At 40.2% G+C, this 26,037-nt stretch overlaps 1 protein-coding gene across 1 annotated transcript in view; it reads right to left on the bottom strand.

The window, feature by feature from the left end:
• Positions 1–26,037, bottom strand: part of EPHA10 (EPH receptor A10) — a 943,825-nt gene that overhangs the window by 5,233 nt on the left and 912,555 nt on the right. Inside the window, exon 16 of the mRNA XM_077481808.1 lies at positions 14,408–14,572. Within this exon, the coding sequence (XP_077337934.1) occupies positions 14,408–14,572 (165 nt within the window). The remainder of the gene's footprint in view (positions 1–14,407; positions 14,573–26,037) is intronic.

The following is a 26,037-nucleotide window of genomic DNA, read 5'->3' on the forward strand; positions in this document are numbered from 1 at the left end:
TGTGTTAACAATATCAATCAGACACAGGGGTTGATTTACTAAGGGAAAAATCTTTTCACTATACAAGGGGATTTTTCATTAGCTTAGGGGATCTTCTCACTCTGTGCAGAGTCCTGCTTCAGCGGGAGCCTCCAAAGCCTCTCAGCCCAGGTTACCAGCGGCATCAACTCCAACAACACAGAGCCCTGCTATGTGCAAACCCAGACTGTCTGCTGATTCTTCTCCTATAGAGGTAAGCCTTAGCTGCAACTCTGCTAATACTACCAAAGAGCTGTCAGACATGTTGAGCTCCTTCCCTGCTACCAATCAACCTGTCTCTAAAAGACATGCTTGTATCCCTGCGGGCCTCATTAAATGCAGATATGATGCAGTGTGTGACAAACTTCAAAGTTGAAGTGCAGGAGCTAGGGGGGAAAGTATATCACATCGAGCATAAAATTGCTGAATTTGCAACCTCCCACAACACCCTAATAGATGCACATAAGGACCAAGATGACCAACTAGAAAACCTCAAAGCCAAGGTCACAGATATCGAGGACCGCTCAAGGCAGAACAACTTGAAGCTTAGAGGTGTCCCCGAATCTGTGCAAAATGCTCAATTGAATCAATATGCATGTGATCTGAAGTGATGTTGGGATAGATGGTAGGATACACCGATTACCGAAACCCTCCTATCTCCCTGATGACATCCCTAGAGATGTAATAATGAGAGCGCATTTCTATCATGTTAAAGATCAGCTCATCAGCTTCCGCAAAAAAGCCCAGTTACCTGAGCAATTTTCCCGCCTTCAAATATATGCAGGTCTCTCCCAATATACATTGCAAAAAAAAACTCCTGACAATTAGGAAAGCTCTCAGGAACCACAATATCATTTATCGCTGGGGCTATCCAACAAAGCTCACCATAACTCAGAACAACACCACTTCTGTGGTCTAGATGATGGCCTGGCACTGCTATGTGCACGGGACATTCTTCCAGAGCAAGAAACCACTTCCCAGTCACCACCTACCAAAGTAAACACTCAGGAGGACTGGCAGACTGTCTCTTACAAACGTAAGCACAAAGAGGCATGCAACTTGGTCCCCTCTGGACAGATATAACATTAAGACCACCCTGGTCAGATGGAACACTATCCCCATGTTGTTCCCTCTACAAGCTGTGTGCAGTAGAACTGCAATCAGATTTCACTTGGAATCACCCATGTTTTTACTAATTGGTTGTTACTTTTTCCCTGTTTTTTTAGTTTTTGTTTTGTTCTGTCCACCTCTTAAAGATTTTTGGCCTGGCGTTCTAAAGGAGAACTTAATAAGACAACAAATGGATATATCATCTGCTAATTCCACAGAAGCCCACACCGTTCCTTATGTAGATGTGGCTCTGCTGACTAGAAGTAATATAAGAATCTCAAATGTTTTGCCTACATTGTCCTTAAAGTGACTTCTTTCAATGTACGAGGGCTAAATCACCCTGCTAAAAGAGCATCTCTCTGGAAGGAAACTATTAATCTAGGAAGTGACTTAATTTGTATACAAGAAACTCACTTTCAAGCTTCAGCCTCCCCTACTTTAAGCCACAAAAAATTCCCTGACATCTTTACTGCATCTACACCCCATAAAAGAAAGAAAGTCCTCATTGTGATTAAAAACTCTGTAGCCTTCTCTCTGAATGACTCTATCTGTGATCTAGAGGGTAGATATCTAATCCTCCTATGCAATATAGACAATAGACCTTATACGAATGTAAGTGCCTATGCTCCCAATATGCACCAGCTTCACTTCACAAGAAAACTATTTCGCAAAATATCAAAACTCCGACAGGGATCACTAGTGATATGAGGGGACTTTAACCTTGCTGCTGACCCCCTTCTGAATTTGTCATCAAAACCTAAACGTCCTTCCTCAACACTTCAACCGCTACTCCACAAGGAAGATAATGTATTTATGACGCTTGGAGATGCCAACATGCTGAAGAACAGGACTTCACCTTCCACTCAGCGCGCCACAACTCATACTCTAGATTTGATATGATCCTAGTAGACAAAGTGCTTCTTCAGGCTGTGTCCTCCAATATTCACAATATTACATGGTCAGACCATGCCCCAGTTCCATGTCAATAATGGAGGAACACACACCCAATCCTGCGCATATTTGGAGAGTTAATTCACAACTATTAAATTCGGGCCCAAAATGTCTCTGATATTAATAAGCATCTTCAAGAATTTTTTCAACTAAATTCCCAGTCAGTCTCTAATACGGTTACTGTTTGGTGCACTCATGAAACCTTCATAAGAGATATTTTTATACAGATGACGTATTAAGAGGCAGAGGTCATTGCAGCTCGACAAACTACTGGGAGATATATGTGTTCTAGAATCTATTAACAAAATAAACCCAACCCACTCCTCATCTATCACCTTGTCTAAACTTCACACAAACTTACGACTATTATTAGTGGAACAATATGATAAACATCTTAAAGCCCTCAAATTAGCACACTATTTTTCAGGCAACAAGGCAGGCAAAGTATTGGAAAATAGATTTAAAGCAAAAAAACTTTAATCCAAAATCAAATATCTAATAGACTCACACTCTAAACAAAAAATTACCAACCCAAAGGGAATTGCGGATGCTTTTGCATCCTACTATAGCTCCCTCCATAACTTAAAAGTTGCCGCCGACACCCTACAACCAAAAGACCCTGATATTGAATCATTTTTAGTTCATCTTCAACTTCCTACTCTTATGAGCGATCATTTACAAGTTCTCAATGCACCTATAACTCCTCAAGAAATTAGTAGAGCTATCCATTCCTTCCTCTAGGGAAATCTCCAGGACTGGATGGTCTGTTGAATGATTATTATAAGCAATTCCAAGAAATCATTACTCCAAACCTCTCCGTGGTGTATGCAGCTGCGATGGCTGCTGCCTCATGTCCCTCAGAAATGTTTCAGGCTTACAAAGTAACAATACCTAAACCAGGAAAAGACCCTACCTCTCTGGGCAATTATAGAACGATCTCATTACTAAACAAAGACCTAAAATTATACACAAAAATGATAGTCCACAGGTTAACCCCTATTCTACCAAACCTTATCAAGCCAGACCAAACAGGCTTTATTACTGGACACCAGGCGTCTGATGCAACAAGAAGAGTCTTAGGTGTGGTCCAACATGCCGGGGCTGGTCGAGTGAATTCTCTGCTCCTCTCTTTGGATGTGGAGAAGGCATTCGACCGTTTCCATTGACAATATATGAATAATACTCTTGGAAATTTGGATTTACCGGACCTATATTATCGGCTATATTGGCATTATATTCCACACCCTCTGCAAAAGTGTATACCTCCAATATGTTGTCCCGCCCCTTTTCAATTTCAAACGGAACCAGGCAGGGCTGCCCTCTATCCCCATCTATCTTTAATTTACTAATTGAACCCCTAGCAGAAGCAATAAGAACAGCCCCCCAAATCACTGGTTTCAAATTTCAGACTGACTCCCATTTCATAAATCTGTTCGCAGATGACATAATCATTTTTCTAACAAACCCAGACATGTCTTTAACAACAACACACAAAATTCTTACAACCTTTAGTGCAATATCTTATTACAAAGTTAACTATACTAAGTCCTTAATACTAGACCTGGGTATAGATCCAATTCTTCGCAACAAACTCCAAGCTTCCTATGCATATACCTGGAGTACTGATGGAATCCCCTACTTAGGTCTCCGATGTCTTGCAAATAGCATATATCAACTACTTCCTTCTTATTAACAAATTATCAAAAGATGCCCAAAAAATGTCAAAGTGTGAGCTTTCCTGGACAGGACGTCACGCCATTTTTTAAATGTTCATGCTATGTCGAATATTGTATCTTTTTAGAACGAACCTTATACCTATTAAAAGAACACACTTAATGGCACTTAATAAAATACTGAAGACATTTGTGTGGCAAAATATGAAACCTCGCAGTTCCCACACCCAACTTGTAAAACACATGCAGGTGGTATGGGCATGGTAGATTTGCATGATTATTGGGTAGCGACTCATCTATCCCAACTCAAAAGCTGGTTCCTGATAGAAACGGACAAGGTGTGGGTTGATGTTGAGTGATCTTGCTGCTCCACATCTTCACTTAAGAACTTACTACTGGCCGATACGTGGAAACCCAGATCATTAAAACAGTTATATCTCTCCACCCAGGCTTCCCTGGGGGCATGGAGAACCCTTTTTTCCTTGAACCCCTCTCAGACGCAGAGGACTTCTGTACCTATCCCACTAGAGGTTTTGGAAATATTAATTCCTAACCTGTCCATTCAAAAATGGAAAAAGAAGGGAATTACGAATCTTGACCACATACGCAAAGAGAACATCCTTAAATCCAGATCCAAAACGAATTTCATGTCTCGGCTACAGATCACTATGTGTACCTTCAAATTTCTAATTTTCTGAATTCTCTCAACCCCCCCCCCCCCCCCGAAATCCGAAATATATATATACATATAAACAAAGTTGGCAATATTTTATAGACGCACCATCTTCTATCAAAGGAATCTCCCTTTTTTATAACCTTCTGCAAAATAAACTCACTTTTTATAAGTCCACATCATACTTAAAATGGCAAACAGACTTAGGAAAATCCTTCACCATCTACCAATGGCATTCAGCCTTCAAATTCATCTACTAGGCCTCTAAATGTGCTAACCATTGGAAATTTTCCCACAAACTTGCCCTTAGATGGTACCTCACTCCATATAGAATCTCTAAATTCCTTGCAACACAATCCCCACTCTGTCGGAGAGGCTGTGGAATGGTGGGATAGCGTATGCACATTTTTTGGTCGTGTAAGCACCTAACCAGCTTCTGGAACAGGGTGTTCTGCATAATTTCCAAAATCACTGGGATCATCACCTCACCCTCTCCAGCTTTGGCAATCCTTAATATAGGCATAGCTGCTAGAATGTTAATAACTAGAAAATGGAAATCCAACTTTGCACCTAATGTATCAGAAGTGATTGATATGGTGAAACACAACTTTGCATTCGAAAATCTACTAGCATACAGACAGGGTACTGTCAGGGCTGGCTTAGCCCTTCCTCCTCTGGGCTGGCCGCTCAGCTGTCGGCTAATTGCCAGCTCTCTTCTCTTTCCACAGTTACCAGCTGTTCCCGATGATGCTCGTCTGACCTGCCTATTTAAAGCCTTCCTGCTCACTTTTTCATTTGCCTTCGCGTTGGTCACATCACAGGGAACCATCTCCTGCTTTTTGTTTCAAGACTGGCTTGCTGACATCCCACCTGGCTTCTTATCCTGCTTGTAGTTGCTCTCCTTGGATCCCTGACTTCCGGCCTGGCTGATTACCCGATCTGGTTAATGAACTTTGGACTGGCTGACTACCCGATCTGGCTACAGGACTCTGGCTATGCTTGACTACGCTTTTTCTATTTACCTTTTTATTTTTATTAATAAACAAGTGTGATTTGATTGTACTTCTGTCTCAGTCTGTTTCATGGTTTCTGACAGGTACTAAGCGACTTTTTGATCGTCAATGGAATCTATGGATTCTTCAGATTAAAAATCAATAACTGCTGATATGTTAAATATTTCCCGTTCTCTTTCTATCATACCTAGCTAGAATGCCTAGCCAAAAAATTGTCTTAGTGTTTTATAAGACATTAGTGTCTTGCCGTTTCAAAATGGTATTTTTATTTATACTTTGTTATTCTCTGTTGTTTTACTATTTTACTGCTCCTCTATTTGGTTTCCTGTTATATACAAAGTATCCTGCTGCTGATGTAAATACCCTATGTAATATGTATTATACCTTTGTATATACGAGAACCGTTCTTAGGTCCTTAAACGCTGTTATCCTGACTATTTGATGGGACACTGTGTACTCATTATTCTATTGTATTGTATGATATTATACTTTTCTCTAAAAAAACTAATGAAACAAAAAATTGCAATGAATATCCAATCACATGCAAAGAAAATAAAACAGTATTTTGTGGGCACATGATTGGTTGATGGAGGTCAAAATAGCAACTCATTCATTAGGATAAGGGAAAATTTCCTTGAAAAGTGAACAGCTTTTTTGTTTTAGTAAATCAGCACCACAGCATCTGATAGAGCACAGCAGGAGGTGTTTTCTTTCTGTAGAAAAGCCTCTGGCAACCCTGATGGGTCAGGGGAGGCCTGGAAACATTTGGCCTGAAGGGCCAAACACAACCAACTAGTCCTTTCATTGTGGGGGGCTGTGAACAAAAAAAAGACTACCACACAATGTAGGATACAATGCTGCCATTGTCATGATTGGTGGGATCAAAAACAGTGAAAATCTTCTTAAAGTAGATAGTTTACTAAGACAAACCCTTTGTATATACAAGCTGTGTATGCTAAAAAGAGGACTGAATCAAAAAGGATGAATTGTAAATGAATAAAGGCAAAACTTTTCTTTTTCAATTTGGATAGAGTAAGGGAGGGTTATAGCACCTATTAGTTTTTTTGGCATCTGTGTCCCATTGGGGAGATTTGATTATGGACAGGAAGTGAAGGGAAAACAGGAAGTGAGAGAAAATCCCTCAAAAGTAAGGAAATCCCTGATTGTCACCAGGGTCACCATAACTAGCATCCCCATTGCAAGATTTCTTGTCTTTTACACTTCCAGGAACAACTCAAAATTTGTGATTTTCTTTCTTTTACTTTCACTTTGAATGATAACACTAAACAGAACAAATATAGTATAAGGAGTGAATCACTCTAACTAGGGTGCGGACAGCAAACAGAACCTGACAAGTGTCCTAATCCCACTCCACTCTACTCCAAACTAAAAAATGCTTTTAGTTCATCTTTAAGCCCTTTTAAGTGATAAATAAGATGGCTGTTACTCAAAGAAAATGATATTTATCTCAATAAGAAAAAAAACATACCATCATTACAACTGTTCCTGACTGCAGTTTCCCCTGTGATTAAACCATATTTAAACCTCAAAACATAACTTTATTATATTGCAGCTTACCAGTTTCTAAATGTGGTGGTTGCATTAATTTTTTAGGCCTTTTCCCATTTTTTTCACCTGATTAAACACCTGGTGAAAAACCCAGTAACACGCTTCCTGTGCTAGGGTTTAGCAGTGTTGGATGCACTTGTACTGGCAGATTTAGATGGACTCATATCTAAACTAACACATTAAAGGCTAACAATTTTTAAGCAGTTACAACACACTATTTTGTTAATTTTGGGATAAAGGTTTTACATAAATGAATAGAAAAAAACCCTAACTATTGTAAAAAACCCTATCAGTGTTAAATGAACTGCCACTTTTGTTGGATAGCTTGTTCTGTTAAAGGTCACTGACCAGATCATGGATGAAAATGCTTAAAAATAATTCTAATGCAGCCCCCACATATAAGAATTGGTAAGTTGCGATGTGTTACATTTTTATTTTGTTTTTATTATTGCTTTAAGGTCTGCATGGAGGAGTATCTTCACTCAGGCCACCAACCCAACATATCCTATATCTACTGGTCCATTTTCAAGTCTTAACCCCCCGACGGTATTCCCGAGTCTGGCTCGGGTGGAATTTTTATACCAAAAGCGGTAACCCCGAGCCAGACTCGGGACTGCATCGCTGGATCCAGGAGGATGTTTACTTACCTTCTCCCTTGGATCCAGCGTTGTCTCCCCGCTGTACGAGCGAGCCGTGTCTCGCTCCATCTATCACAGAGCCAATCTCCATTCCCTGCGAGCGTTGCGACGCACGGGGACGGAGATCGGCGCCAAATTCAAAAAGTGAAACACACAGTATACATACAGTATAATGTAATCTTACAGATTACATTGCTGTATGTAAATATTTCACATTCCCTTTGTCCCTAGTGGTCTGCCCAGTGCTCTGCATGCAGTTTTATATAATAAAAACTGTTCTTTCTGCCTGGAAACTGGAGATTGTCCATAGCAACCAAACTGTCACTTTACATCAAAAATGGTTTTAGACCAGCTAGAAAACAGCGATAATAAATTAGAATCACTTGCAGAATTGAGCGATAGCAATTTGTGGGGAGATCCGTCATCAAATACTGAAAAGTAATGACAGCGACAATTCTGCAACTGAGCAAATTTCAGTGTTTTTGATTTGGTTACATTATTGAATAATTTTTATTATTGTTATATTATTATTTGGTACAATTATTTATAGTTATTTATTATATTATAATTTATGATTTCATTTTTCAAACTTTATCATACCCGGGATGTCTGCTAGACTCTGGTTTGGACAGATTTAAGAGAGTTATTCCTAAGAATTACAGGACTACAATATAAAACGCCAAATTTTCATGCAAAATAATGGTACCGCTTTTAGCACCTAAAATCCGAAATAATCGTACCGCCAGGGAGGTTAAGGAAGCCTGCTATTCAAAATGACAAATTCAATTTGAGGGGAGGTTGATCATTTATCTTGCATGTTAAAATATACATCATTGCAGTGCTTTGAAAGTCCTCTAGCAACCTTCATGCCAATCCCATACTGCTGTTATTTTTTGGAGTTGGCGTTGTTTGCCATAGTGTGGTAGCAATGGAAAGAGTATTAGTGTTTGCAGAAAAAGCAAGCGATTACTAGTGACACTTCAATGAGCACATTTAATCTGACAAAGGTAAATTTCCCTTGCTTAATGTATTTGTTGTTTTATATGGCATCATGTCTTTTTTCAACAAATGTGGAAGAGTTGAAGCCTGGGCATGCCAGTATTTATGTTCAGAATTATGTATATAAATTGGAAATGCATCATGAGTAAAAGACACAGATACAAATATGTCCAGGATTAAAGATTAACAAATTGATTTGCAAGTAGAACAAATCATCAAACTGATTTTTTTTGTTATTTGCCTGAATATATTAATCGTCAACTTGTGTAATATGTAGAGAGTCATACAATTGCAATTGCAAGATAATCAGCACCACAGGTAGACTGCATGTCAATATACAGATAAATATAACACTGACAAAATGTTGATTGTCTTTATTTAATCAGATATTTCCAGGCTCAAACATCTCAAGAAGAAAGAAAGTCTGTTACATATTTTTCTCTAAAAAAAACAAGAATAAATCAATTGTAGTTTTTTTTTTACAGTGACCAGTCATATTTCAGTTTTTTATATTATGACTGGTAAAGCAAAAATTCGGATTGGTTATTATAATGTATAATATACCTTTGCTCAGTCCTATTACATTTATTTACTTTTATGGCACAGGCCAGTCACTTACTACAGTTCCTTGCCTTCCAAATTTGACCCTTAAGTGTAATCCTTGTGGGTGTAATTTTATCCTATATAGTGCTTTGAAAAAGTATTCATACCCTTAACATTTTCCATATTTTGTGATGACACAACAAAAATGTAAATGTATTTTATTGGGATTTTATGTGATAGAACAACACAAAGTGGCACATTATTGTGAAGTGGGAGGAAAATTATAAATGGTTTAATTTTTTTTTACAAATAAATATCTGAAAAGTGTGGTGTGCATTTGTATTCAGCCCCCCTGGGTCAATACCTTGTAGAACCACCTTTGACTGCAATTACAGCTGCAAGTCTTTTTGGGGATGTCTCTACCAGCTTTACACATCTAGAGAGTGACATTTTTGCCCATTCTTCTTTGCAAAATAGCTCAAGCTCTGCCAGGTTGGATGGAGAGCAATTTTCAAGTCTTGCCACAGATTCTCAATTGAATTTAGGTCTGGTCTTTGACTGGGCCATTCTAACACATGAATATGCTTTAAACTAAACCATTCCATTGTATCTCTTGCCTTATGTTTATAGTTGTTGTCTTGCTGGAATGTGAACATCTGCCCCAGTCTCAAGTCTTTTGCAAAGTCTAACAGGTTTGCTTTTAAGATTGCCCTGTATTTGTCTCCATCCATCTCCCCATCAACTCTGACCAGCTTCCCTGTCCTTGCTGAAGAAAAGCAATTCCACAACATGATGCTGCCACCACCATGTTTCACGGTGGGGATGGTGTGTTCAGTGTTAGTTTTCTGCCACACATAATCTTCTGTTTTTAGGCCAAAAAGTTAAATGTTGGTCTCATTTGACCAGAGCACCTTCTTCCACATATTTGCTGTGTCCCCTACTTGGCTTTTTGCAAACTGCAAATGGGACTTTTTTTCAACAATGGCTTTCTTCTTGCCACTCTTCCATAAAGGATAGATTTGTGTAGTGTACGACTCATAGTTGTCCTGTGGACGTATACTCCCACCTGAGTTGTGGATCTCTGCAGCTCCTCCAGAGTTGTCATGTGCCTCTAGCATATACTTTACCTTACATGGCTCATGTGTAAGGTAAAGTCTACACGCTTGGAAATAGTTTGTAAATGGATAGAAAACTAGTAGTGGTTAATTATTCTTACTCTGTATAGTCTAAGGTTATCAGTGGTGAATCCCAAGGTTCAGTGCTGGGACCCTTCCTTTTTATACCTTTATAAAAGATATTGGGTCTGGGATTAAAAGTAACATTTTTGTCTTTGCAGATGACACTAAGCTATGCAGTGGAATAACATCCTTACAGGATGTCTCCAAATTACAAGCTAAGGCTAAGAATATACATCATACATACTAGGGGGTGTACCACTGTGGGAATCAATGGTGGAAAAGGATCTGGGGGTTTTGGTAGATCATAAGCTCAATAATATCATGCAATGCCAAGCTATGGTTTCCAAAGCAAGCAAAGTCCTTTCTTGTATTAAGAGAGGTATGGACTCCAGAGAGATAGATATAATTTTGCCCCTGTACAAATCATTAGTAAGACCTCATCTGGCCTTTTTTGTACCTGTTGTTAGCCTTCCATTGCTTCTTACTGCGATAACCAGCTATAGATGGGAACATGGGGTGTCTTTTTTGTATCACTGTCGTGTTTTTTGGTCAGGCAATGCACTGACAACTTTGCAGCCATTGTGCTATATGCTGGGTGTTCAGTGTGCCCCTATACCTTTAAGAAGGGTGGCTCCCCTTCAGTCCACCTGCTCTCACCTATCCATCAGAATGCATGTTCCTCCACTGTGGGGACACTTATAAATTAGTGTTAGGTACCACAGATACCAGGGTACCTTGACGAGGCTCTGTGGCTTATGCATGCATTTGCAAATTTGTGCAGACTAAACCCCTGCTTTTAACGCATACTGTTAGACAGGTTATTTGGTTGTCTGCGGGCTGGTGGTAAGTTAAGCTTGGTTTTTTCCCTTGGCCTTGTTTGTACCTGTTGTTAGCTTTCCAATGCTTCTTACGGCGATAGCCAGCTATAGATGGGAGCAAGTGGTGTCTTTTTTGTCTCATCTGGAATATGCAGTTCTGTTTTGGGCACCAGTTCTCAAAAAGGATATCGGGGAACTGGAGAAAGTGCAAAGAAGGGCAAACAAACTGATAAGAGGCATGGAGGAGCTCAGCTATAAAGAAAGATTAGAGGAACTGAATTTATTCATTCAGGGGAAAGGATCGCCATGTATAAATATATAAGGGGTCCATATAGTGAGCTTGGTATTGAGTTATTCACTTTACGGTCAACAATGAGTACAAGGGAGCACTCTTTACGTCTAGTGGAAAAGAGATTTAATCTTCAAATATGGAAAGGTTTCTTCACAGTAAACGCTGTAAAAATGTGGAATAGACTCCCTCCAGAGGTGGATCTGGCCAGCTCAGTAGATTGATTTAAGAAAGGCCTGGATTATTTCCTAAATGTACATAATATAACTGGGTACTAACATTTATAGGTAAAGTTTGCCCTGGCAAAATCCAATTGCTTCTCTGGAATCAGGAAGGATTTTTTCCCCTGCTGTAGCAAATTGTACCCTGCTTTTCTGGAGTTCTTTTTGCCTTCCTTTGGATAGGATTGGGTATATGTGATTGTATGTTTTTTTTTTTTATGGTTGAACTAGATGAACTTGTGTCTTTTTTCAACCTGACTAACTATGTAACTATGCTTCTCTTCTTAAGGCTCTCCTTGCCCAGCCTGTCAGTTTAGGTTGATGGTCATGTCTTGGTAGGTTTGCAGTTGTGCCATACTCTTTCCATTTTTGGATGATGGATTTAACAGTGCTCCATGAGATGTTCAAAGCTTGGGATATTCTTTTTATAACCTATCCCTGCTTTAAACCTCTCCACAACTTTATCCCTGACCTGTCTGGTGTGTTCCTTGTCCTTCATGATGCTGTTTGTTCGCTAACGTTCGCTAACAAACCTCTGAGGGCTTCACCGAACAGCTGCATTTATACTGAGATTAAATTACACACCGATGGACTATATTTACTAATTAGGTGACTTTTGAAGGCAATTGGTTCAACTCGATTTTAGTTAGGGGTATCAGAGTAAAGGGGGCTGAATACAAATTCACGCCACACTTTTCACATATTTATATGTAAACAAATTTGAAAACCATTTATCATTTTCCTTCCACTTCACAATAATGTGCCATTTTGTGTTGGTCCACCACATGAAATCCCAATAAAATACATTTAGGCCGCGTACACACGCGGGGACTGTTCGCCCAACTTTGTCCGTCAAACAGTTTCGGCAAACAGTCCGCTCAAAATTAGCATGGACGGACATGGCCACACACGACGTACGAACAGTTTGCTGAAACCGTGCGCGATGACGTGAACGGCACGTACGACGGGACGAAAAATACGACGTCCTATACACTGCATTATAACTTTCGGCGTGTAAAGCCTTTCTGAGCATGCGCGGAACTTAGTTTGTCGAACAAGCCTACACACGAGGGAACTGTTCGCTGAAACAAGGTTTCAGCGGACAGTTTTTCGGAAATTCCGAAAAACCTTGTTCAGCGGACTGTTCGCTGAAACTGTCCGCTGAAAGCCCACACACGAGCGGACTGTTTGCCGAAACACTGTTCAGCGGACAAAGTTGGGCGAACAGTCCCCGCGTGTGTACGCGGCCTTAAAGTTTGGGTTGTAACATGACAAAATGTGGAAAATTTCAAGGGGTATGAATACCTTTTCAAGGCAGCTCTATCCAAAAGAAGCTCCAGTTGTTCGCGCCCTCCACCCCTCATTTGCCCTTTTTTTGGGGGGGGGTAGGGGGAAGTGGATTCCTGTCAAAACCAGGTACCTGCTCCCACTTTAAGATTGCCGCACAACAATCGCGGTGATCTACAAAATTTGCAGCCCCTCACTGCATTCTGGGAGACACACAAGTCACAGAAGACAGCAGGACCATTCAGAAACCACAGAGCGACTCAAGCATGCACAGTAGGAAACAGGCTGTGAAGTCGCAAGGATGCTTAGTAAGGATGCACCTGAAGCCGATGGGCAAATCGGCTAGGGGTGCCAACATTGCTTGATACCTAGACAGATAAGAGTTAAAAGTCAGCAGCTACAGTATTTGTAGCTGCTGACTTTCATTTATTCTTTTTATACAGGCTGGAACTCTGCTTTAATGTATACCTGTCACAATTAGGCACTTACCTGCTTGTTATAATATTTAAGTCACTAACTTGGAACAAGTATGTAGATAAGGACATTCCTCTGGTTGATAATGCATGTCTGTTCCTGGTCAGTGATTCAAAGTGTTGAAGACAGTGGGCAACATAACAGCCATAACAATTTCCTCCAAAGGAGACCAGGAATGGCAGCATGAGTATACTTTAAACTGTGTTACTTTAACTGTGGAAAGAAAAGTGTACCATGCAACAACAACCCCCCAGCTTGCAGCTAAAAAGCAGTTAAAGGGTAAAAGTATTTTAGGTGTTTGAATACTTGTCAATGTTTTCTGGATTACGGTATGTGGTGATATTTCAAAGTATTTCATTTTAGTGTTTCCTTTCTATTTGATTGACATAGGATAAGTCATCTACAAAAGGGTAAATTGAAATCATCTAAATTTGTAATGCCCCATGCTAGCATTCTAAGCCCACGTACACACGGTCAGAGATTTTGGCAACCAAATCCGTCGGATTTTGTCTGTCGGATTTAGTCCGACGGATTGTGTCCGAAACTGTTGCATACACACGGTCGGGCCAAGTTGTCTGATTTAGCGGTTGCCAAGAACGCGGTGACGTAATTTAGTTACGATGGGACTACATTCAGGCTAGTAGCCAATAGCTTTGATGTAGGAATTTGATCTGAGCATGCGTGGCACTTGGTCCGATCAAACTTCGTTACACATGATCGGATTAGGTCCGACCGGCCCAGTTGGTCGGGAAATCTTTCCAACATGTTGGAAAATTGGGTCGGACGGAGATTCGGACGGAATCAGTCTGATGCATACCACACACAGTCGGATTATCTGACAGATTCTCCGACCGTGTGTACAAGGGCTTACATTACCCAGCATTCTTACATTACCCCATCACATCCCACAATGAGTAAAACAGCAGATGTCAAAATAAGCACACACAACTTACTGAACTGTCATCCTGGCCACTGACTCCAGGTAGCAATATCCTGCTGCTGTAAAATTATCTTTGTATCTCTCCATTTCAATGGCCTGCAGCCATTCCCCCACCGAGCTGAATGAGGGAAATGTTGTAAACGTCCGTTCAATTAAGGGAATGGAAGTGCTGTGTGATCTGGAAAATACAGAAGCAAATGAGTGGTTCTTTTCATTGCTGTTGATCTATACAGGCATTAGGCATTTCTTATTTAAAAAGACAACTTTAAACACTGTTATCTTTGCCAGCATCAGTCACACAAAGCATTGGTTGGTTTGGTAATATTCTGACAACAATCTCATAAATTCTCATAGAATTAGAAATGCGTGAATAAATAATTTCCTTTACAAATAGCCCATCAAATTGATACAGAATTTCAACTACATCATGTTTGGAACTGACAATTTGTTGTTGTTTCCCTTTTCATTAAATAACATCTGTGATACCTGGTACAATTGTTTGCAATTGAATGAATGCATGAACAAAATAAATAATTAGTGATTCATTTAGTATTTTGGTGAAAACCTTTAATAGGATCATTATGGATATTTTCTTGTCCTCATCCCTAACATATCATAAATACTATTTTAAATAAACTGGGACTTGGTAAACACGTACAGCTTTTTCTTCAAAGTAGAAAAGGCAATCTGCTACAAAGTTTGTTAAAATCATAGCAATGTACATTTCTGTCTACAAAAGTGGGGTTACATTTTAAATTGATTGTAAACAGTCACCTTGTAAAACAGCCCATTCAATTTAAAATAGGAATTAAGGGAAAAATTTTTTGTATAGAAATACAAATAAATATTATGAATTTTTATAAGTGATCACATTCCCTCTTTTCTCAGCTGCATACAGTAAGAGCTGGAGGAAGAGAAGCAGCAGCACACTGAGCTTCCCAGTGAAAGGATGTGCAGTGGGGGTGTGTCAGGACAAGCCTGATCATTGGAGCAGAGTACACTGAGTTCCCAACATAGCTAGAGAACCGACCATATCCTGCTTAGTGTGGTCAGTTTTTAATAGGACAGCAAGGGGACTAGCAGGAACACTAGGGATTTCACATAAAGGAAGCAATACAAAGAGAACAGGTAACTTGTTCATACAAGTACATGGTGCAGCAGGCACATATCAGGAATATAAAGTGTTAGGGGAACAGATGCTTTAAAGTTCTAGAAAGAAAGGGAAGTGTAAGCCCTTGTACACACGGTCGGACATTTGGACAACAAAATCCGTCAGATTTTTTCCAACGGATTTTGTCCGAAACTGGTGTTGCATACACACAGTCGGACAAAGTTGTCGGAAAATCCGATCGTTCAGAGCGGGATGACGTTCGTTCGTTACGACGGGACTATGTTCAGGCTAGTAGCCAATAGCTTTGGTCTCGTAATTTGATCTGAGCATGCATGGCACTTTGTCCGGTCGAAATTCTCTACAAATGATCGGACAAAGTCCGATCGGATCATGTTGTCGAAAAATTTTAAATCCAGCTCTCAAACTTTCTTGGTCGGACATTCCAATGGAAAAAGTACGATGGAGCCCACACACGGTCGGATTATCCGACAACATGGTCCGATCGGACATTTTCCATCGGAATTTCTGACCGTGTGAACAAGGGCTTAGAGTGTGTCAGTGTTTATGTATATGTATTTTTTAATTGCATAGGGATGAGTAAGTAAAGGGTTTAATATATCATATATCCACCCATCAGGGTATGCTTAGCATGTCACCTGTCTTCAGTGCGGACAGTTATTTTAAAATGTATGTTGTTTATCCTCAATGACTCATGGTTCACAAATGGGCACTTTTTTTGCCCCCTTTCCTAAAAGACATACTCAAAGTTGAGGGTATAATGTGTGACAGTTTGAACATGTACAGTCTTTTTGTAGTTCTTGAAAATACCATTTAGAGAAGAAAAAAAAAAGCAGTGGTTTTATGTATCGGTCCATGGTTGCTTGGTCTGGATTGGAGCCTTACCTCAGCAAATTGGTTTACTCATCCCTATTTACAGCAATATTGTTAAAACAAATAACAGCTTTTGGAATCGCCCCTTCAATAAGAAACAATAAGTAAAGAAAAATAAAACATTTAAAGGAAAAAGTAAAAATACTTAGCTTTCCACTCGACTTGAGCCACTTCTCATGAAATGTAGGCTGCTCAGGGTTAGGCAGGATCCTGGGAGACTGCCCAGCAATAATTCACTTTACAAATGAAAGTGTTTGAAAGCCATAGTTTGAAAAACTTAACTTTTACTTTTTTCCTTTTATGTTTTTTTTTTTTCCTTTCACTTTGCATTTATTTATGGGGAAAGGGGGACTATACAATTTGATCTATTTAAAGCAACACAAAATAAAATGTAATTGTTATTCTCTGATTTCCCATTACACATGCTCAGATTGTTTATTCCATTCTTATATTTTTTCCCTACAAATCCTAAAGTATGTGTGAACTTTAAATCGATTTTTTCAGTTTGGCATCATATGTATGCAATTTTCTTAAGCTAATATTTATTGGGTAAATCTATTGCAGTTTCTTACCAGGAGAACCTGCAAATAACACCAATTCATTTTACAAGCTGACAATTTTAAGCTATTCTCTTGTGAGTTCCTTTGGTTGGTCATTGGGCCATCTATGTGATAGTCCTGCTAGGAAACCTAATGGCTAAATCATGGGTCTTCAAACTACGGCCCTCCAGTTGTTCAGGAACTACAATTCCCATCATGCCTAGCCATGTCTGTGAATGTCAGAGTTTTACAATGCCTCATGGGATGTGTAGTTCCGCAACAGCTGGAGGGCCGTAGTTTGAGGATCCCTGGGCTAAATGAAGAAATGTGCACAGAAGGTAGCTGAGAGACAGTGACTGGAATCGGAACTTCAGTCATTATTTCATCTTTCCATCTATTAAAGCGGTTCTGCACCTAAAATAAAAATACTAATATTGCAGCTGCTGACTTTTAATAAAATCACACTTACCTGTCCCAGGGTCCAGCGTTGTCGGCGGCAGGTGACGAGCGATCGCTCTTCTCGCTGCTGCCCCCGCCGCCATCCTCTGTCAGGGAATCGGGAAGTGAAGCATTACAGCTTCACTGCCCGGTTCCCTACTGCGCATGCGCGAGTCGCGCTGCGCGTATCTTATGGTCCCCCGCTGTGTCTCTGGGAACTGTGTGTTTCCCAGAACACAACGGGGGGGGGGGGGGGGGCGTCTGCGGGGGTCTGCAGCGGTCTGGCCGGAAGTGGGTGCAGTTACCTGGATTATCCAGGTAACTGCACCCCCTCCCCCCTGAAAGGTGCCGATTGTGGCACCGGAGGGGGGGGAGGGATCAGATTAGCGGAACTTCCCCTTTAGGGTGAAGAACCGCTTTAAATCCTCTGCCCTTGTTGTTTTAACTTTGAATAGTAAAACATTTTTTTTCTCTTCCAGTAAATACCTTATACAGCCCACTTCCTGTTTTTTGTCTGGTAATTAGCCTAGGCTTATGACATCAAGCACAGCTCTCTATCTCACTCTCGTGAGAGTTTGCCAGTAAAGGAGGGGGGGTGCGTCATAAGAGGGCCAATGAGAGCTGTACGCCTGCAGAGCTGGAGGTGTGCCTCTGTGTGTCTGTATAAACCCAGGAAGTGAACAGGCAGCAGCTTCAGCTGCCCACAGTTAAAATGGTTGCAGACAGACTCAGTGGTGGGAGATTTCTGAAGCATATTTGGCAAGTACAGAATCACAGTATATATAAAATAATAGGCAAATTGGTTGGAGGGAAGCTTCCGAATGGCAAGGATGTTTTTATTACGCAGCTGCTGATCGGTGTATTCTGACAGCATAAAGTTCTGCTGTTAGCATGCAATGTCCGAGTGGGGAGAATTCTTCTATCCATCTTGCCCACTGGCTGAACAAAAAAATAAATAAATTTAACTATGGCCAGCTTAAGTGTTGCCAGCCTTAAAAAGGAAGTGCTGTTACTGACAATAGTTCATTACTTTATTCATTGACTATTGATATGTTTAGAGATTCCATATAACCTGTAACAGAGGGCATTATTACAAATGTACTACTGCAATTTGTCCATTTAAAAAGTCATACGCCATAAACATTTGTAAAAGGAGCTTAGAGAACTCAGATCTTCCAGGACATTTGGGAATGAGTAATTAACATGAAAAATACCCGATATGGAGTTTGATTGGTATTTAAAAATAAATTTCAAATGTAAACCACTTATGTGCTCTCATTTAATACTAAATTCCAGGTAAATAACTAAATACACAGGTGAAATACATATACCAGAGCCTCCCAAAACACTTTGTATTCCTATCCATCCAGTCCAAAGGTTTATGCATCTTTGCCACTGAGCATGGTTCTGCCTAGCAGGGGGGGGGGGGGGGGTGACTTAATTTTTTTCTGCTACAATTTCAATTTTACCTACAGGCATGTCCCCCACACTCCTTTTTATCATGATTGGCTGCTTGCACTGCTTTTCTCATCCCCTCCCTGAGCTCTTCTGTATAGGAACCAAAAGAAGTTATTGCCAAGTCAAAGTCAGGACTTTATACAGTTACAGAAAATGTAAAACATAGGGCGTACCAGCCTAGTGTATTATCCAATGTATATTTATGTGTATTTATTATGTGTAAGTGAGATCATAAAAACTACTTACAAGCATGAGACAATTAGTGTGCTTTAAAAAGCCGATTTTCTGTACCTTCAAAGCCCCAGAATCAGCAGCCTCCATATAATTGGAGAACTATCTTAGGGCCCCTCCTGGCTGACACGTTTCAAAGGGTTTTCCTTCTTCCTCAGAGCCTGATGGCAGAGGCTCCTTCAGCTGAATATATACAGTACACTCATAAATGCATACATATGAGAACCTGAGGCACTGCCCTTTAGTCAGTTAAGGTAATATTAGAGACCAACAGAAACAAATCTTTTTTTAAGGTTCCTTAATGTTATGAATGAGTGTGTATCTGTCACACTTGACCCTAAATAAGGTGCACAGGTATTATTTGGTAGGGTTCCCAGCATAACACATATGCTAATGTATATTTGGATTATGATTTATTTTTACATATGTATATATCTTTTTTTTCTACAGAATGACAATGTGATGGTTCCTGAGTGAATAGCAAGATGAGGCTCTACATGGTTAACCATTTTTATATCAGTGGTGTGAAATTATTAATGAACAAAGGAATACAATTGTACTAATGAGCAATTCACCATAGGTTGATTTAATTTGTGATTTTTTGGGGAAAAATGTTAAATTGCAATGTCTGTGATCAGAATATTATGCTGTGTACACACGGCCAGACTTTTCAACAGCAAAGGTCCAATGGAACAAATCCGTCAGACAATTTGATCGCGTGTGGGCTTTTGGGGAAATTGCATATGTGTTATGGTGGGACCACAAACTAATAATACCTGTGCACATTGTTTAGGGTCAAGTGTAACAGATGCACACACATCTATAACATTGAGCACCTTACAAGAGGTCTGTTTCTGTTGGTCCCTAATACTACCTTAACTACCTCTCCCACTAAAGGGGAGTGCCCCAGGTTATCATAACGTGTATGCATTTATGAGTGTACAGTATATGTTCAGCTGAAGGAACCTCTGCCATCAGGCTCTGAGAAAGAAGCCTTAGCATTGTTCTCCCATGGTCTGGAGGTGCTAATTCATTGAAGCTATGGAAAACACAATAAGGACACCCCAGACCTAGAGGGCAGCAAGACACAGAGGAGCAATTTATAATCTTCTGTGAGTCCAAAAAAATCTGTCAGTTTTGTTTTTCGGGTGAAAATAGGAGTACATTTGACTTATGAGATTGTTCTATTTAGGCTAGGATGTCAATCAGCCATTTTAATATAGCAAAGGAAATGAGTGCAAACACATAATTTTCTGATTGGTCAAACTGTAAATCGCATATTAGCTTCTCTACAGTTGCACAAAAATAGGTAAAATGATCTGTTGATTTTAGTGTCTTCAATAGCTCGAAATAATATCTTTAGTTTAATTGGAGTTCTTTTTTAGTAATCTAAATTGTTATTAATTTAGTCTTGATATAAATATTGCCCTTGTGTTGCCTTTATTTAGAAACTTTAAAGTGCATTTCATCTCCTATATCACACATATGCCATGTATCTTTCTGAATTTATCGAAATTATATAAGGCAACTGAATAAATCCTGACTAGAATAAAGCCATTTCATGTCACTGATCTCAACTTATAATCCAATTATTTGATTCAGCAGCTGTCCATCCCTGTTATAAATTTCACATTCAGCTTTTTATCCATTGTAATACAATGAAGCCAGAACCTGTTTTCAATTTCTCCTCTACTCAGTGCCTGACAAAAAAAAATAAAAAACATTCCAATGGCCAATTGCTATGAAAATTATAAAGCTGTAATTATATTAGAAATTGCTATTATATTCTTCCATATAGGGAGCATTTAAATATAATTATACAGCGGTATAAAGAACATAGAACCATTGTGCTGCAATCTATACAAACCAAACTGATGGCACAGCACGAAAAGAAATATTTGAAAGTACCAACTGAGAATGCAGGTATTGTAAAGATTTCAAAGTAATCAAAGTGTGCAGCCACTTTGTGACTGTAGAACAGGATACTAATTATATGTTTTAAATCTGAAGATGCTATGCTTTTCAAACAGAAGGAAACATTTTCTTTGGTAGACTTTGGAACAAAATAGTCCTGAATGGAAAAAAAAAACACCAGAAATGTGCTACCCAATGTAAAGGCTAGATATTAGCGAGATCTTCTTAGAATCTTTATCTGTTCTAAAAATGCTGTCTAAATTTGGTCAGATGTCAAAATTCTAAGGAAAATTTGGCTAAATTGCACCAGCAAATTTTGCTTGTATTGTATGTTATAAATCCTCCTCCTGGTAATACAGTGACTTGTAAAATCTCACTTGTCCCAGCCAAAGGGGTGGGGGAGACCAGATTGCTACAACACTAATTGTAAAATCTAAGCTCAGGTTGTAATTGTCCTAATATGTCCACATAGACCACTTATGAGTCTGTATCATACATGTAGTGTAAAAGGCAATTCCATCTTGTAAGATGTAAATACATATAACTGCCACTCCAGGTAACACATTTTAGTGGGTAGTGATAGCGCTGGCTGAATGACAAACAGAACGTAAAAGTCAATGGCTTATTTTAAAGGGTCCTTTCAACCAAAGCTGTTTTATTTCAACAGGTAGAATTGTATATGCCCTGATAGCAAGCAATTGATCTACAAGTATGAAAATGACTTGTTAACCACTTCAATACCAGACACTTAAACACCTTCCTGCCCAGACAAATTTTGAGCTTTCTGCGCTGTCACACTTTGAATGACAATTGCACGGTCATGATACACTGTACCCAAATGAAAATTTTATAATTTTTTTCCCACAAATAGAGCAGTGTTTGATCACCTCTACGGTTTTTATTTGTTTGCTAAACAAATAAAAAAAGACCGAAAATTTTGAGAAAAAATAAGTTTTTTTGTTTCAGTTGCAAAACTTTGTAAATAAGTAAGTTTTTCTCCTTTACTGATGGGCACTGATGGGGCTGCACTGACGGGCATGGATAAGGTGGCACTGATGGGCACCAATGAGGTGGCACCAATGAAGTGGCACTCATGAGGTGGCATTGATGGGCACTGATATGTGGCACTGATGGGCACTGATAGGTTGCACTGATGGGTGACACGGATGGGCACTGATAGGTGGCACAAATAGGCACTGATAGCTGGCGGGATTGGCGGCATGGATGGGCATGGATAGGCAGCACAGATGGGCATTCATAGGTAGCACAGATGAGCATGGGTGGGCACTGATAGGCAGCATTGATGGGCACAGATAGGTGGCACGGATGGGCACTAATAGGTGGCACAGATGGGCACTGATAGGCGACATTGTATTGTATTATATTTTACTGATGATGCCAATCAGTGCCAAACAATAATGCATGCCAATCAGTGAGGGCACTGATTGGCATCCATTGTGGGCACTGATTGGCATCCATTGTGGGCACTGACTGGCATCCCTGGTGGTCTAGGGTGGCATACCTGGTGATGCACTCTAATCTGAGAGGATTGCACTATATCATCTCTTTATCTGACTGATAAATGTACAGTGCCCCTTGCCTCCAATTTTTCCCAATAAAATATATCTAACATAACATCAAAAAAGCGACACTTCGCTACAAAATCACCTTTGGACCAGCTGAGTGACAGCAGCAGCGACACGGAGTTGCTCGCAGAACTGAGCGATAGTGAGTCGTGGGGAGATTTGTCGTCTGACACTGACACTGATCTGGCAAGTGACAGCGGTGATGATCCTGCACCTGACCTCAGCGATGTGCGCACTTGGTGCCCTATTGACTGTGATATGGACAGGTAGCGATGCCAAGATTCCCCTTCACTGGATCACCTGGGATGAATGTAGATGTTGAACGTGACAAACCTCTGGCGTACCTGCAATTATTCCTCATTGAGGAGGTAATTGAAGAAATTGTCACACAGACAAATCGCTGCCAAGAGCAGCAATCCGCTACGCTGGACGCCAGGTTTTCCCAAAGCAGAAAGTGGGAACCGGTGACCAAAGAGGACATCTGCCAGTTTCTGGGACTCATCATTCTTCAGGGGGTGGTGGGGAAACCACTCCAGAAATGGTACTGGTACACCAATAAATTACTGGCCACGCCATTTTTTGGCACCGTGATGTCGGAATACTGGTTTTCCCCCATCATGAAGTATTTCCACTTCACGAACAATGAAGAGTTTGATGAGGCCACGCATCCTGCACCCAAACTAAAAAAAATTTGGGAGGTAAGCCAAATTATCGTGACCAATTTCCAGCAGACTTATGTGCCAGAAAGAGAGATCAGCGTGCATGAAAGTTTGATGGCCTACAAGGGACGCCTAAGCTGGATACAGTTTATTGCATCCAAAAGAGCGCGGTTTGGCATCAAATCCTACATGCTCTGCGAGTCATCCACTGGGTACATCTGGAATTCGGTCATTTACACCAGTAAAGGCATGAAGTTCAACCCCAGGTACAGCAGCTATGGGATGGCCACATCATCTGTCCTTACACTGCTGGAGCCATTGCTGAACCAGGGATATTGTGTGACCATGGACAATTTCTACACATCTCCGGAACTGTTTGAGGTTTTGCTACAAAACAAGACTGATGCATATGGTACGGTTAGGCCTAACCGATGTGACATGCCATCTATGTTTTCCAAGAAAAAAATAAAAAAACTGAGAAATTGTTGCCTGGCAGAAGGGTAAGATGATGGCAATGCGATGGCGAGACAAGAAGGACATGTGTCTCATGAGCACTGTGCACAATACCTCCACTGCCATGGTCCACACAAAAGGTGGGAAAGATGTGCTGAAGCCCCCCCTATGGGGGGTGTCGACAGAGCCGATCAGGCAGTGACATTTTATCCGGCTATGCGCAAACAGAAGCAAAAATTATAAAAAGATTTTCCGGCATCTTCTGGAACAATGCCTTTTGAATTCATATATTCTGTACAGAGCAAAGAGTGACAAGCCTCTTGTTCATTCTGACTTTATCTGTAATGTGGCTGAGCAGATTTTTGTCAAACACCAGACGCCATCAGTAGCTATGAACAGACCTGGATGACGTGCTGTTGTCGTTGCCAACCCAGAACGCCTAACAGGTCGTCACTTTATGGACTACATACCGCCAACCGCAAAAAAGGCAGCACCTACCAGGATGTGCGTAGTTTGCTGTTCAAAGAGAGATAGCAATGGAAAGAAAGTCCGAAAAGAAAGCGGGTTCCATTGTCTGGATTGTGATGTCAGACTTTGTGCTGTACCTTGTTTCAAAATTTATCACATTTAGGATGTTTTTTGAATTTTCTTTGTTTGACAAATTTCATTATTTTGCATTACATTATTGAATAATATATAATAATAATTAGATGATTTATTAGATTATAATTCATGATTTTGTGTTTCAAACTTCTGGGATGTCTACAAGAGTCTTGTTTGTTCAGGTTTAAGTAAGTAATTACTAAGAATTGCAGGCCTATAATATATAACACCAAATTTCCATGCAAAAAATTGTAATGCCCCGTACACACGAGCGGACTTTTCGACATCCAAACTCCGACGGACCGAGTCCGTCAGACTATTCGATCGTGTGTGGGCTGCAACGGACTTTAGCTTCGCTAAAGTCTGACGGACTTTAGAAATGAAGCATGCTTTAAATTTTCCCGACGGAACTCCGCCGGACCCGGTCCCCTTCGAAAAATTCCCTCGTGTGTGTGCTACTCCGACGGACTAAAACCGACGCTAGGGCAGCTATTGGCTACTGTCTATGAACTTCCTACGTCGAATCCAGTCGTACGTCATCACGTTCGACTCCGTCGGAGTTTGGTGTGATGGTGTGTGGTCAAGTCCGTTCGGTCGAAAAGTCCGCCAGAACTCCGTCGGAACTCCGGCGGAACTCCTTTGGAGGTCTGTCAGACTTAATCCCTCTCGTGTGTACGGGGCATAACACTTTTGGTACAAAATTCCTGACATAATCATACCGCCAGGGAGGTTAAGGACCCAAGTGAAGAAATCTCCATACTTGAATTCCCGACTTAACCCATCAGGCATGGTAATGACAAACGGTCTCACTGTAACCATTTTATATATTTAACATATTCTAAAATGCAGCTAAGGAAATAAGACTATGTTTTGTGGTTTTATAATGGTTTTAGTAAGAGGCAAAGAGATCCTGCATCCAATGTCCTCAAAATAAATAAACCAAATGGTGGCTGAAGTCTTTGGCAAATTAAAAAATAGAGATATAAATCGGTGTAGTCTAGGCTTGCAGTGATGACTGGTTGTTTGTGTTTTCTGGGTGTTTTTATTGCATTAAACAGACTACATATACATGCAGCTTTCTTGTACAGCCTAACTAAAATTATTAGGCCTGGTGTTCTTCATTTATTATGCACCATTGTGGAGAGTATCAGTTATGACTGATCTTACTGAATACATTATTCTAATAGTACAATTCTAATTATAAAAGTTTTTTTTCTTACTTAGGGCCACCATACATGTCACAATCTGATTGTACAATATCAATATAAATGTTGGGAGATTGTAACTTGTGTGGTAAGCTTAATCTTTATTAGATTTTTCCAAAGAATGACACTTCAACATGGGAGTCATTTCTGAGCTCACCTGAAGTCTGTCAGTTGCTGTGATAGTATTTGTCTGACCTTAGACATTAGTTCTTATCACTAGAGTGCACATAACAATATCAAAGAACAGGCGTCTTAGGTGCTTGCATTTCTCTAAACCACAGTTTAGCTCTGTTCCCCATTTGCAATGACAGTCAAAAGTAAAGAAATGATAGGAGGTCAGCCAGTCGTCTGGATATTCACTTCAGGTTATCTCTTACCCCTGATTCTCAAACATAAGAGTCAGGCTGGGTTCACACTATTGCCGAATGAGGCTCACAGCAGGGGTCCGTTGCATCTCCATTACCGTTTCAGGTCTGATTTCAGCCCGAACTTTTGGGCTTAATTCGGACCTGAAACGGACCAAAAGACGCAAAGAACTCCTGTGCAAATTCACAG

The sequence above is a fragment of the Lithobates pipiens genome, unplaced genomic scaffold (genome assembly GCF_037356315.1).
Source record: "Lithobates pipiens isolate NorthernLeopardFrog02 unplaced genomic scaffold, aLitPip1_a1.2 Scaffold_16, whole genome shotgun sequence".
Taxonomy (NCBI): Eukaryota; Metazoa; Chordata; class Amphibia; order Anura; family Ranidae; genus Lithobates; species Lithobates pipiens.